At 33.9% G+C, this 14,167-nt stretch overlaps 2 protein-coding genes across 2 annotated transcripts; both read right to left on the minus strand.

Moving 5' to 3' along the window:
* Positions 1-78: 78 nt before the first annotated feature.
* LOC142622176 (uncharacterized) lies at positions 79-1,131 on the minus strand. Its single transcript, XM_075795608.1, has one exon. The coding sequence runs from the start codon at positions 804-806 to the stop codon at positions 222-224; it is 585 nt and encodes a 194-aa protein (XP_075651723.1). The 5' UTR covers positions 807-1,131; the 3' UTR covers positions 79-221.
* Positions 1,132-7,979: 6,848 nt separating this feature from the next.
* LOC142621679 (uncharacterized) lies at positions 7,980-9,135 on the minus strand. The gene has a single exon (XM_075795016.1). The coding sequence runs from the start codon at positions 8,796-8,798 to the stop codon at positions 8,217-8,219; it is 582 nt and encodes a 193-aa protein (XP_075651131.1). The 5' UTR covers positions 8,799-9,135; the 3' UTR covers positions 7,980-8,216.
* Between the last annotated feature and the right edge of the window lie 5,032 nt (positions 9,136-14,167).

The raw sequence follows: 14,167 nt of genomic DNA on the forward strand, positions 1-14,167 counted from the left end.
TCTTTTCAGAAGTTTTATTTTGCTGAAAAAACAAATTTTCCGAGTAATTGTTAGTAAAGGATTTCAGAATAGGCAAAGGTCAAAAAATATAAGCTGATTGGTGGAATCTTTTCTTTACAAATATGTAATTGACAAAAGATGAAAAAATGAAGTGACGAACAATACATCATTGAAGGAAACGGACAAATAATCTCGATGAGCAGCAATGGAATATGAATTAGCTAGCGCATCATAGTTCGGAACTCATCAAAGCTCAGGACGCCATCTCCATTGAGATCAAACATTCGAATCATGACTTCGCAATCCTCAGTAGACTTGGACTCACCAAGTCGACCCAGCATCCTCTTCAAGCTTGCGGGGGTAATACAACCTGACCCTTCCATCTCATACATCCCAAAAGCCACTTTCAGCTCCTCATTCTTGTCTTCCTCTCCTCCTGCTTCCATTAGCTTCTGGAATTCCTCGAAATCCAGCTGCCCATCTCCATTCAAATCACACGTTTTCACGGCTGCTTCTGCCTCATCCATTGACAGCTCGCCCCCTACAGTCCTCACACAGCTTTGTAATTCAGAAGGAGATATTTTACCATCTCCATCATCGTCAAAGTAGTCAAACACCCTTTGAAGCTCGCTGCAGTAGATCTTGCTTGCATTGGAACCAGTTGGTGAAAGAGAACGCTTATCCTCCTTTCTCCTTGGAGACAATTTACTACGTAATCTTCCTAAAGCTGAACTGGGCTTTTCTTCCAATACTGTAATTGGAGAAGAGGAAGAAGAAGAAGAAGCTGCATCGTATGTGGTCTTCATGATGAAACCTGGATTAATTGAAGGCAGTTTGCTAAATCAAAGAACTTTGAACTGGGTATATACTTGAATTTAGAAATTAGTTAATTTGAATGAACGTAACAACCAACAAGGTTGGCGAGAGAGATATCAAGTTATATAGAAATAGAATCATGACTTCGAAACTTCGAAACACAAGCGGAAAAGGAATCCCAAAAGGGAAAGGTATGATGATATAAGTGCTGATGTTGTGGAACGTGACGACAGAGTCGTGGTGGAAAGCTTTTATTTGATAAATTATGGCCTTAATGGGATACCCAGAGCCAGAGGGATGTGGAATTGGAAGTTTTTGCAGAACATGGTTTTGAGACCAATATTTTTTCAGTTGTGTTTTTTCCGTATAATAGTTTTGACTTTTGACTTTTGCAGACGGCCAATTGTTTTTTTCTTGTGCGAGGGAGTAACCGTCGTTGATAAAATATATGATAAGATATATGGTTTGTTAGGGATTTATTTATTTTGTTAAAATTAAAAAGAATTTATTATAAATATTATAAATATAATCTTTAACTCTTTTTAAAAAAACACTTAATAACATCAGTAAAAATTAGCTAAAATATCAACAAAAATAACCCAAAGAAAAATATTAGACCAAATAACAACAATTATAAGTGAACAAATTATTTAACAAAAAGTCTATTCTAAAATAAAAAGATAAAAATCTCTAATAATTGAAATTTTTAATTCGTTCACTCATTCAATAAAAATTAATCTATAATTTTATTTTTCCTGAAAAAACAATACAAAGAAAAATATTGTAGTTGTAAGTTCTTCTTGTTGTACAACAAGTAGAACATTTTTACTCTCATTGGTTTTGCAATGAAACAATATATTTTGCTTTCCTTAGTGACTCAGTTTTCAGTTATAGAAAATAACTCTCTTTATTAAATTTTGTATAATTTAAATTTCTTAATAATTACCCTAAAAATTCCTAAAGCCATCCGTTTGAGAATAATTTATTTTTAGTAGCTTACTTGCAAAGATTCTATCAAAAAATATGGTTCTTTATCATTTTTACGTCAAACGTGTTACAAAAAATTAAAAAATAATTTATTTTTAAAAAAGTAATAAAAATTAAATTATTTAAAATTATAAAACCCAAAAAAAAAACGTAAGACAAAAGGTGAAAAAAAAAAAACAAAACTTTTTCAATAATTTTCAAACACAAACTATATTAGAGACTTTTTGGGACAATTCGGAAATTTTCAAAATTTTCCCCTAATACCGTTCTTTCCTTTGACCGTAGGGAGACCTTAACTGCAATCGATTTTTGCACATTTGTAACCGTAATTGTAGACTTGGAGGCGCTCTGCAGTGACGTAGAATAGCGGTAGGTAACACATGGTCATTGGAATTATTTACCACAAATCAATCCAATAAAGAAAAATTGATATTATAGGTGGGTTTGAGATCCAACTATTTTTTTGAAATTTAAAAATTTTTATTGAAAATATTATAAATAAAAATAAATTTAACTGAAATAATATAGTAAAACTTATGAATAGTATCAAAAAGTAAGTCTATAAATAATAATAAAAATAAAATAATTAATAAAATAAAAATAAGCTGATGGTCTCTTAATTTCCTTCGGTCTACCTTTCCTTTATAAGATATTATAATATTTTACAATTAACGGTCAAAACTGTCTAAAGAAAGCGTGTTTTCTAGCAACAGAAGAAAAGAAAAGGGTTGAAAGCGTGTTTTCTAGCAACAGAAGAAAAGAAAAGGGGTTAGCATATTTTAAACTCGTACGAAACATGGAAGCTTGGATACATCATGCAGATAGCTAGGCCTAGCTAGGTGACTTGGGTCAGGCCTGAGACCCCAAGAAAGGCCTCTCAAATATGAGAGGTGATATATGTTGGTTTCTTTTCTTTTTTTTTCTGAGAAGGTAGGTTGGTTTCTACCCTGGTGTTTTTCTAAAAATGAATCATTTTTTAAAAGATATTTTTCATAAAACTATTTTATTTTTCTATTCTATATTTGGTAACAATTTAAATGAGTTAAAAAATAATCACATACCTTTCCTTATTTAGTTATATTTTTTATATATGTTGACTTAAGATAGTTTTCTTTTAACTTATTTATTCTAATATTACCAAATATTAGAAAATACAAAAAACTATATTTTCACAATATTTTCTATCGAAACAAACAGAGCATACATGCATTAATTAGATATCCTCTTAGAGCATTCTCATCAAGAATGCTATAAAATATAGCATTTACCATCTCAAAAAGTTACTTTATTTATTTTAACAACTCGCTTTACAATACACCTAACATCAAAAGTGCTATTATTTTACCACTTCATTTAAATATTCTTTTTTATTCTTTCTTTAGTCTTTATTTATTTAAATCAATAATTTCATCAATTGTAGCTACAGTGTTTCATTAAACAAACAATTTTTTTTAACATCTTGCTACAGTGGGCTACTAGAGATAGCAGTTTACTATAGCTAGATGTCAAAATTAATAACATTTAGCACCTTTGATGGAGGGAGCTTTTTTAAAATTTGATGTTAAATTATAGCATTTATATCATTTGACACATTTGCTAAGAATGCTCTTACATAAAAATAGACCCAAGAGATATTTTGAAAAAAAAAATTATTGATGCTATAAATTTACAAATTTAATTGTTTAGAGCATTCACATTGGGCCTTGTATATGCCATATATTGATAATATTTAGCATTAGAGTTCCAAAACCTCTCATCACCTGGTCTTGCAAAATCTTACAATTGCAAAAAAAAAAAAAATTGCAATTATACTACAGTGCCAAATGGCACTGTAGCATAATTGTAAACTAAAATATATTATTTAAATACCTTTTCACCTTTTGTTTTATCTCTCCTTTCAGTCCTGTCTTTCAACTCCTCTCTCTCTCTCTCTCTCTCTCTCTCTCTCTCTCTCTTAGAGTTCATCTCCCCTCTCTCTCCAATGACCCTTTTCTCTCCCCGTGCCTCTCACTGCTGATGACCCTTTCTCGTTGATGGCACTGCTCGATGACCCTTTCTGTCCCCATGCCTCTCACTGCTAATGACCCTTTCTCTTTGATGGCACTGCCTAATGACCCTTTCTCTCCCCATGCCTCTCACTAGCCACTATCCCTCTGCCCATTTTCTCATCACTCCCTCTCTCATAGCGTGGTTGTGAGTTTGCTAATCAAATTTTCTAGGCGAGATCAACGTGGTCAAGGGACTGAGGATTACTAATCAGAATCTCGTGGGTTTGCTTAGTGGGTCTGGGGCTGAGGATCGTGGTGGATAGGTGTGGTGGGCCGTGGGTTTTTGGCGGTGGAGATCGGTGAGTTCTTGTGGGTTTCAAGCAATGGAGATTGGTGAGTTCTTGTGGGTTTCTGACAGTTGAGATCAGTGTGTGTTTCTAAGTTTCTAGATTGACAAGTTGTTTTATGGGTTTCTGGGTTTCTAGATCGGTGGAGGGTTTCTGGGTTTGGTTGTTGTGTGTGTGTGTGTGTGTGTTTTTTTTTTTTCTCTTGGTGGCATGGTGGAGGTTTCTAGTGGTGGCCAGTGGTTTGCTGGGATATGAATGGTGGTGGCAATGTATTGTTGTGGTTGTTTGGTGGTTTTTTGAATGGGTTTTGGTAGTTGGCATGGACTATTGTGATTGTGGTGGTGGTTGTTGGCCAGTAGCCGGTGGTTTGCTGGGATGTGAGTGGCGGTGGCAGTGATGTTGTGGTTGTCGGTTGCTTAGAGGAAGAGAGGAAGAGGAAGATTGAGAGAAATAGTAAAAAAGGAATAAAAAAGAATATTTAAATAAAGTTGCAAAAAAAAATAGAGTTTAGGATGTGTATATTGTAAAATAATATGGTATAAATGATATATGAAGTAGCTTTTGAAATGGTAAAATATTTTTTTTTTTTTTTTTTTTTTTACAAACTGGGTGTGAATGCTCTTAGGTTGTGCAAATTGTTGCCACCAATCATAAGAAATACATAATTCAAATATTCATTTATTATTGTTTTGAAGTGCCATTAATTGCATTATTTTTCACATTATTTTATAAGTTTTTTGTAGTAAAATTTGAACTAATTTTAGCATTTTTCCACCAAAAAAAAGAATTAGAGATTAATAGAAATCTAGCCAAATTACCATTAACTGAATGAAAAATGCTAAAATTAATGCAAAATACTTAGAAACTGATATGGCAATGATAGACCAAAACAGAATAAATGAATGTTTAAATCAATTTTTTTATTCACGACACCTCAATTTTGTAAGGCTTATCCTTAGTGTAGGGGTAAAGGGCCCAGATATTGGTATTGGGCTGTGGGCCGTGTCCAAGGAGTTAAAGTAGTCCGAGGACAGGTAATAATGACGTGGGCCTACAGAATAATAGCCCGTGGAAGAAGTCTGGTCATAAGGAGTTGAAGATGTTGTCCGAGGAGAAGTACCTCCTCAGTTGAGCAGGGTAAAGGTTATACATCCGACATTTAGTCAAGAACAGGACAACAAACGATCATTTTGGCAAGGATAAACATTAGGAGGGGATAAGACAAAAGAGATTTGAAAAATATCTGAGAAGAAAGATGCTGCCACCGCATTAAATGCTCTGCAACTAACCCCTTGGCCGCATTAATATGAATGTGATACCTGAATAGTGACCTCCAGCCTTACAGCTACCTACAAAAATTTTAGGAAGGTACTGATAAAATAAGTATCAAAGCCAGTAATCTGATCTACACGTGAAGGGTTGAGATGAAGTGAGGAAGGGGAATATAAGGAAGGAAATCCCCATTACAAGGGGATCATCAGATAATTTGTGAAAAAATCACAGTACACTCAAAAACTGTAATTGTGTTTAAGCCTACCAGAAATATATAAGAACTACCATCCTTGGACTTTGCCGAGAAGGATTTTCTTTGCACAAAATTGTTTATTCATGCTTTCAAGTATCATTCAGCCTACTGTAATTACTGTCCAACTCATTGAAGCTTAGTTTCTAGCTCATTCTCTACAAATTCATTGTTTTGGGCTCTTTGAACCTTAGTCCTTTTCACTTTTGGGCTTTGAATTCAAAACGTGCCCTTATACCTAGCATCACTCAAATTGCATTGAGACAGCCCTGAGCATAGCCCAAACTACAGGGACATGCTCCAGTTCCAGGACCAAAGAACGGGATAGATTAAAAATCTTTCTAGAAGACCATATATAAGATCTAGCACTAGCTAAGAATGTTTAACAATATTCAAATCAAGCAAGCACCCAATGTTTTATTGCAAGACCTCAACTTGGTAGTAAAGGTAATTAAGTAAAGCAGGCGAATTGGCAATAATGTTTTACTGCAAGACCTCAACTTGGTAGTAAAGGTAATTAAGTAAAACCGGCGAATTGGCAATAATTTTTCCAAACGTAGCAGGAAAACAGAGTTCCTCGTGCATTGCCTATGAATACCTAAAGATAAGGTTTGGGGGGATCTGGCCTTGTCAGTTTGAGCACTACAACGACGCTATTCCTTGCAAAGTTGTGGTAAACTTCAACAGAATAGACACTCTAAATTTCAGAGATTTCTGTTTCTTTCTTTTTATGTATGTAAGCATTAATATACTTATTTATGTGTTCATAACATGTGTTAGCGAGGACGGAGCCAGAACTTGGAGTTAGGGGGCGACTCTGCTGCTAGTTGTATGCGGCGGCTCCGACCTTTAAGTCTATTGCTTTACTACTAAGGATTTTTGTTTAAAATTTTTTAAATGGCCAAGTAGTTTGTTTTGGGTAAAATAGATTGATTGGACTTAATTTTTTTAGTTTTATTATTGGTAATTTTTGTTGTTGAGCTAATTTTTTTGAGTTTGTATATTTTGTTTTAGATTTAATCTATTAATTTTTTATGTCCTTTAAAAGGTGAAAAATGCTAAAATTATAAAATTTTTACAAATTGCTAATGTGATGAGTGGTTATTGATACGTAAAAAGTTATGCAAGTGTACGAACCAATAAAAATTTGCTACATCAATAGTTTGTATGAACATTGTAAAAACATTTTTGACTATAAGATTACTCTCAAAAGAATTGATGGCATTATTAAGGGACAAAGTGTAATTTTATTGAACAAAATTACTAAAATTGGTACTTATTAATATAATAATATTTTTTTAAAAAATTTGGGAGGGGCAGTCCAATAACAGCTCCGTCCATGTGTGTTAGTAAATATCAGTGTTGTATCTAAATAATGTTTAGAACTCATAGATACTATGAAAATTTTAGATTCATTAAGCATTCACATCAGCCTCAATGAATTTTTAGCTAAATTTAGTCTAAAATTCTCACTTTTATTAATTTAGCTAATCTACTATTTACAAACAACTACATCAGTTCAATACTTCATCACAATTTTATTTAAAACTTATTTCATATCTTCTTAAATTTTTTTTTTTTCACCTCATCCTTCTCCAATTTCACTTCTTTTTTTCTCTCAAATCACCACCTACAAACATCAATCCATCAGTGTTGCCGACCCACCATCAAACTAGATAAAAATAAAACACAACCATATCAAAACTAAAACAACCCAACCAGATCCAACATCAAACCCAATCACCAATGCGACATCATTGTTTTAAGCGTCGATTTAGTCTCACGCTGCTGCAATTAAATCGCGTCAGCCCAACCTCGCACCACTACTTGAGGATTCATTGTTCTCCCCATTGAAGATCACAAGATCTTTTAGACCAATTTGGTGGCAGAGAGAGAGAGAGAGAGACTATGGTCTGTTGATAAGCAGTGAGAACATGAGAAAGAGTGTGTGTGCTAATTAAAAAATGATGCATTGAGTGAACAATGCTCGTCAATAAGTGTGTTGAATTCATTATTTATTGTTAATCCCAAGGGATGTCAATATAAACACAACTCTTTTAAGATCACACACTTTTCTACACAATTTTCAATTTTGCCAATTTAAAATTGGATTACATCATTTACATATGAAACTATCACTAGGACTTGACGAAGAACAATCTAATTATCACTTAAGTACAAGTTGATGTAATATAAACTATGTATATGTCCATAAACTTTTTTATATAAATATTAAATACTGAAAGTTGGTTTCAAACCTGATTAGCCATCCGGTAGTTGGAGTGTTATTACTTTACTAACCAGTTATTTCAAACTTCCTTTTTGGCGGGCCTAAACATAGAATATTGTAGGATTGAACGAGTGAATATTGTATAATACATCAATATAAACAAAGGTCAAAAAATATAAGCTGATTATTCTACAAGATAATGGAAATATTTTCCTTACAAATGTGTAACAAGCAAAAGAATGGAGTGTTAACAAAACAAAAACCAATCACCAAAGGAATCGTAAAAGTACAAATATTTACGGTGAACAGCAATGGATATGAATTAATCAACGCATCATAGATTGGAACTCATCAAAGCTTAGGACGCCGTCTCCATTGAGATCAAACATTCGAATCATAGCTTTACAATCCTCAATGGACTTGGACTCACCGAGTCGACTCAGCATCCTCTTCAAGCTTGTGGGAGTGATGCAACCCGACCCTTCCATCTCATACATACCAAAAGCCTCTTTGAGCTCCTCTTTCTTGTCTTCCTCTCCCCCTGCGTCCATTAGCTTCTGGAATTCCTCGAAGTCGAGCAGCCCATCTCCGTTCAAATCAGATGCTCTCACAGCTGCTTCTGCCTCATCCATTGACAGCTCTCCCCCCACAGTTCTCACGCAGCTCTGTAATTCAGAGGGAGATATTTTACCATCCCCATCCTCATCAAAGTAATCGAACACCCTTTGGAGCTCATTGCTGTAGTTTTTGCTTGATGAAAGAGAGAGCTTATTGGCCTCTCTTCTTGAAGACAATTTACGACTTAAACTTACTAAAACTGATTTTTTTGGTAAAGTTGAAGTACGCCTTTCTTCCAATATTGTAGTTGGAGAAGACGACGAAGAAGCTGCATCGTGTGTGGTCTTCATGATGAAACCTGAGATTAATTGAAGACAGTTTGCTAAATCAAAGAACTTTGAATTTTGTGTATAAACCTGAACTTGAAATTAGTTTGAATGAATGGAACAAGGTTGGCTCTTCCTCTTCGCTATATATATAAGAGAGAAATTTGCTATAAATGATTATTTGAAAGCGAAACAGACGCGGAAAAAGGAATCCTAAAAAGGGAAGGAGAAACAAAGCATGAAATAACTGATGATGTTTTGGAGCACACGACAAGAAACTCGCGCAAACTTATTGAAGTTATGGTCTAAGTTTTGGTTTTTCAATAGGTATATACCAGATAAGTTACACGGGACACGGTGTTGAGCTATCAAAGTGCATTATAAAGCATCACGATATTGATATTAGCCGACTTACAAATTGTTTTTAATGAGAGCGGCTCTAACAATGTGAATTGTTGATAAGACAAATGAGTTGGATTTAGCTTTACGGCAGCGCGTGAAGGAAGTTTCCTGCTGCCTGCTGCCTGCTGCGGAGGAAGATTAATGAAAGTTTGAGACTCTTCCGGACATTTCGGATTTTTTTTTTTTTTTTTTTTGATATTCTATTCTTTCCTTTGTCAATAGGGAAAGCTTAGCCGCAATCAATTGGAGACACGTGGGGGCCAGCGGTGTCGTTAAGTCTTGTGGTAAGTAACTAAAGCTACAACTCGGTCACCGAATTGTTTATGCAAAATATCGAAAGGGTATACGGTATTATTTTAAACAATAGTTTTTAGTATTTAAATCTTACCTATTTTTTTATCTACACGTATTTTTATAAAACAATAACAATATTACTAGGAATCTCTTGCCAACAACAACATTACTACAATTTTTGTCACAACTCTTTTTGTAGCTGACTCTGAGAATTGGAAAAAAAATAACGTGTCCATGGACCATGTGAAAGTAATATGCAATTAATCATAGTTAGCCATATAAGTGAGTTGTGACAACAATTGTGAGTTTATTTTTTGTGAAAAGAAACTTGTTCACAACAATGAATTTAAGGAAAAACAGATATTTGCTTCTCTCACCGAAAGTTTACAAAAATGAATTTAAGAAAAACAGATATTTGCTTCTCTCACCGAAAGTTTACAAAAAAGAATTTAAGAAAAACAGATATTTCCTTCTCTCTCCTCTTTCAGTAGATACTCTTAAACTTTTAATATAGAGTTGTGTTAACTAGCACCATCAGTTGCACGTTAACTATAGCCCTTTGTACTTTTTTTTCTAGTTTTATTGCAGCTTTATGCAATATTTTGCAGTTTTTAAGTGGTGAGATCAGCTTTATAAAGATAGAAAAAATATATTAAAATAAGTTGTGGGGTCAGTTTTATGTCTTTTTTTTTTGTTCAATTTTTTTGTCAAATGAAACCTACATTAGTGCAACATTAACAAGCATGTGCGGTGCTTGTTAACATTTGCCTTTAATATATATATTATGTAACAAATAACGGTAGAGTGAAAAAAAAAAAATGTGAATATTCTATGAGAAATGTGGAGAAAGTGTGTATTGTGTGTGCGGGGTGAGAAATAATTTTTTTTTTAATTTAATTATCGCTAGGAATAAGAGAATACTCAACATTATCTTATCTTGTATTCATATTGAATCGGTCAATTCAATCATATTTTGAATTTAAATAAAAACTTATGATATAATGCACCTAAAAATTATATGCAAGTACATTTAATTTGTTACTTTTGTTTTATTCACATGCATATACAAGGGATAAGTGACACGCGGGAAAAATCTCTTATGTATTGACAGAAAACGGTGTGAAAGCTACTGTAACTTTGTTTCCAATCCGACTGTAGCTTGACACTCTTGAACTGCTTGGGCTTGAGCTGTTGGCTGTTGCATCTTGGATTTTGCAACACTTTGAGAACACTTGAATCAGCTAGAGTTTCTTTTGTACGTAGAACTGCAAAAATTGCAGCACATTCATTACTCATTAGCACAGTATCCAGTTCAAGTGGAACCGTAGAAAGACAAGAAATGTTGGTTTGCCCACAATCAGTTTTTTCTTCTACCATTCTGCAAGTATTTGAATAAAATGACTTGGTTTTCTACGTTGAATGTTATTCCACAAAATATGATGTGTATCAAACTTTGGGGTAGATTGACAGGTTCTGCCCTAATAAATTAGGTAGTCAGGCCCATTTCTAACTTATCCAATGTAAAACAGGTCCGGTCCTGTTAGATTGGGCTAAATCATCCAAACCTGGTCCACGATTATAGTTATCTTTGGGTTAGAAGTGTAAATACCAAATTGTGAAACAATGAGTAGATTTTTCTAGTATGTCATATGGGTCATGTTTTATTTTTATTTTTATTTTTAAGAAAGTTGAATATTTGTTTGCTAGTTTTAGATAACATGTGAGAACCATTGTAGCAGGGCAAGAGAAAGATCTAAGTTAAGCTATACATTTCAAGATGGATCCCACGATTATAGCTATCTTTGGGTTAGACGTGTAAAATTTTTTATCAACCTTAGCTGGATTGTGGCTCAAGAAAATAACCAGGCTGGATTTTTCTACCGATTCTAGACATGGGCCCATGTCAGAAGAGTTGTAGCTTGCTAGGAAATAAAATATGAGTTATGTATACTTTTGATCCTTAAGCTTCATGTTTAAGATTGTTTTTAATTTCAAAAAAATTTATTTTTACTCTTCTTATTTGATACTATTTTACATTGATGTTGCCATCCATTTTCTCTAATAAATAATAATTTGATTGTCCATAATATTTTTTTTCTTATAACAATGAAATTCCTGCATTTTACATCATTTCAAAGTTAGGATTTCATAAAATAGGTAAACATGCTGGGCACATAACAATTATATTACTTACGAAAATGGATGGCATGGTCAATATGAAAACAAAATGAAAATGAAGGATCAAAATGAAAATTCTGAAATATAAATAGCTAAAATGAAAAAAATCTCAAAATTTAACAGTCTAAGTGTATTTTAGTATGAAAAGAAGAAGAAGAAGAAGAAGAATATATTGTTTTTGATAATTGATAATTCATGCTTACAACAATGTGGAAGGGGGGAGAAAAATGAAATTGTGAGAGCACATATACAACACCAAAAATTTATGAAGCAATATTTAGGACTTAGAATATGTCCAATAAATTCTTTATATTTCACTTTCTCCAATTTTTTACAAAACCAAACTCAAAATGCTCCAACAAAATCTCTTAATTTAAGAGCTTTATAATTTAATTGTCACATTTCCATGTACCAAGTGCTTATGGTTTAGGGAGAAATGGTTCAAGTTGCAAAATTAGTAGAACATCTTGTATTATGTATATAAATAAATAAATAATCTTAGCTCTTAATTATTTACTCTTTCACATTTATTATGGTGGCTCTCCACACCTACTAAGCCAATGTAACTCTCTAAATTAATCATTTATTTATTTAACAAAAGGTAATGGGTTTTAGTTCACAATATGAAAAGAAATCTAAAAAATGAATTTTGAATAGATATTCAAATGGAATAGAGAAAACATAATGAGTATCTTGAAAATGATTTAAACTAAGTAGGTGTACATAACACCACTAAGACATGGGAGAATGCATAAGTGGTTGAATCTAGATTCTACACATAGAACAGTTGTGATATAAGGGAGAGTAGTTGATAGCTAAGAGACTTTGTCTTGATCAGTGCTAAAGGCGTGAGTGCCTTGGGAAGAAAATGAAATTTACACTTGACACGGTACTCAAGCATTACCAAAAAGGGATATAGTGACTTTTCAAAGTTGAAAGCTTTTAGGACATCCCTTATTGGTTGAATGCATAGTAAGTCACCTTGGAGACACGTGTACCAATCACAACATTCCTGATGTCCCTCTTGATGACCAAGACTTGTCTCCCAAATAGTGGCAAAGCTACCTACCTTCGGGTCCTAGTGCCATGTTGGTGCAATTATTATCCCTTAGTCAACAGATTATATCACAACTATGAAAAGAAAGAGAATATGGTAACTTGACACCTGTCCTTGTACTTTGCCATGTTCCTTAGAGTATTAAAGGAACATGCAGCTGAACTTCTAGAGTAAGTAAGTGCACAATTGCACCTGGACCCAAGAACAGTTATGGGCTCAGGCCCAATGAGCCTTAAACAATACGAATTTGTAGAGTGTGGGCTTGAAACCTAGATTAGAAATGGGTGGGAACCAAATAACAAACTAAGGGTGGTAAATAATTGGAAACAACAAGGAATATTGCAAAAATTGGCCTCCTCGGACGTGAGCCAAGGGCTGTTCTTATATTATATCTTTCTTTGTTTCTTTTCTTTTTAGGTTACAAAGAAGTCTCCTCCCTTTTTTCCGTCTCAGTCCTCCCTTAAATACTCCTTTTTCTAATACTTTATACACGTGTTGCCCCATTTCATCCCTTAGCCTAGATATTTCTTTTCTTAGTGCCTTTGAACAGTAACTAGTAGCTTCCCTTCCACGGTTCAAGTGTCACTTCCTCATTAATGCGGCCTGGGTGGTAGGTGCGGGGTCTTTAATGTGGAGGTAGCAGCCTTTATCTTTGACATTTCTTCAACACCGTGCTTGGGCGTTCTAGGGTTTCCCCTTTTAACCATTGGCCTTAACTGTGCCATCCCCTAACCTTTACTATGAAATCCCGAGTTCTTCGGTGCTCATCCGAGGGTAAGTTCACCCTCGGCTGGGTCCTCGGATCCTCGGCGCATGGGCCGACCCATAGTATTAACAACTTCTAAACCCAGGGTCAGGTCGGCCTTCCTTAACACGGCCCAAAAGGCCCATGTTCCCATCAGGATCTTTTTACCCCCCACAAGAACCCAACTAGATATTTTGAGAAAAAAGTGGAGAGTTGGTAGGAAGAAAAGGAACACTTCATTATAAACTAACCTCTTTATAATACATAATACAAGCAAAACCGGGCAAGAATGTTGTGTTCTTGCTCAAAACATGGTTTTTTTTATTCATTCTCTAGGATTTTTCACGTACGTTCTATGTTGTTTTGATAATCAGCTTCTTTTTTCTTCTCTAAATGTGCATCTTTTTCATGTCCTACCATCACTTTCTTTATTTATTGTTTGAGTGTCGTGTCAAAATTTGCATTTTTTTGAGTTTTCTCATGTAAATGCACTGTTAGATAACTTATTCCACTCTCATTAATATAATTTGCACGTATAGTAGGTAAAATAGAAATTTGGGTGAGAATTTGAAAATATTGTTAGAAAAGCTCTTTAGGATAAATGACAACTTATCTAACTATTTACTAAAAATACACTAAAATATATATGTAGAATTTGAAAATACTGTATATAAAAGTTAAATGTTGAGCTTATAACCTCAAGCCACATAGAGAAGT

Source organism: Castanea sativa, chromosome 1 (genome assembly GCF_040712315.1).
Source record: "Castanea sativa cultivar Marrone di Chiusa Pesio chromosome 1, ASM4071231v1".
In the NCBI taxonomy this organism is placed as follows: Eukaryota; Viridiplantae; Streptophyta; class Magnoliopsida; order Fagales; family Fagaceae; genus Castanea; species Castanea sativa.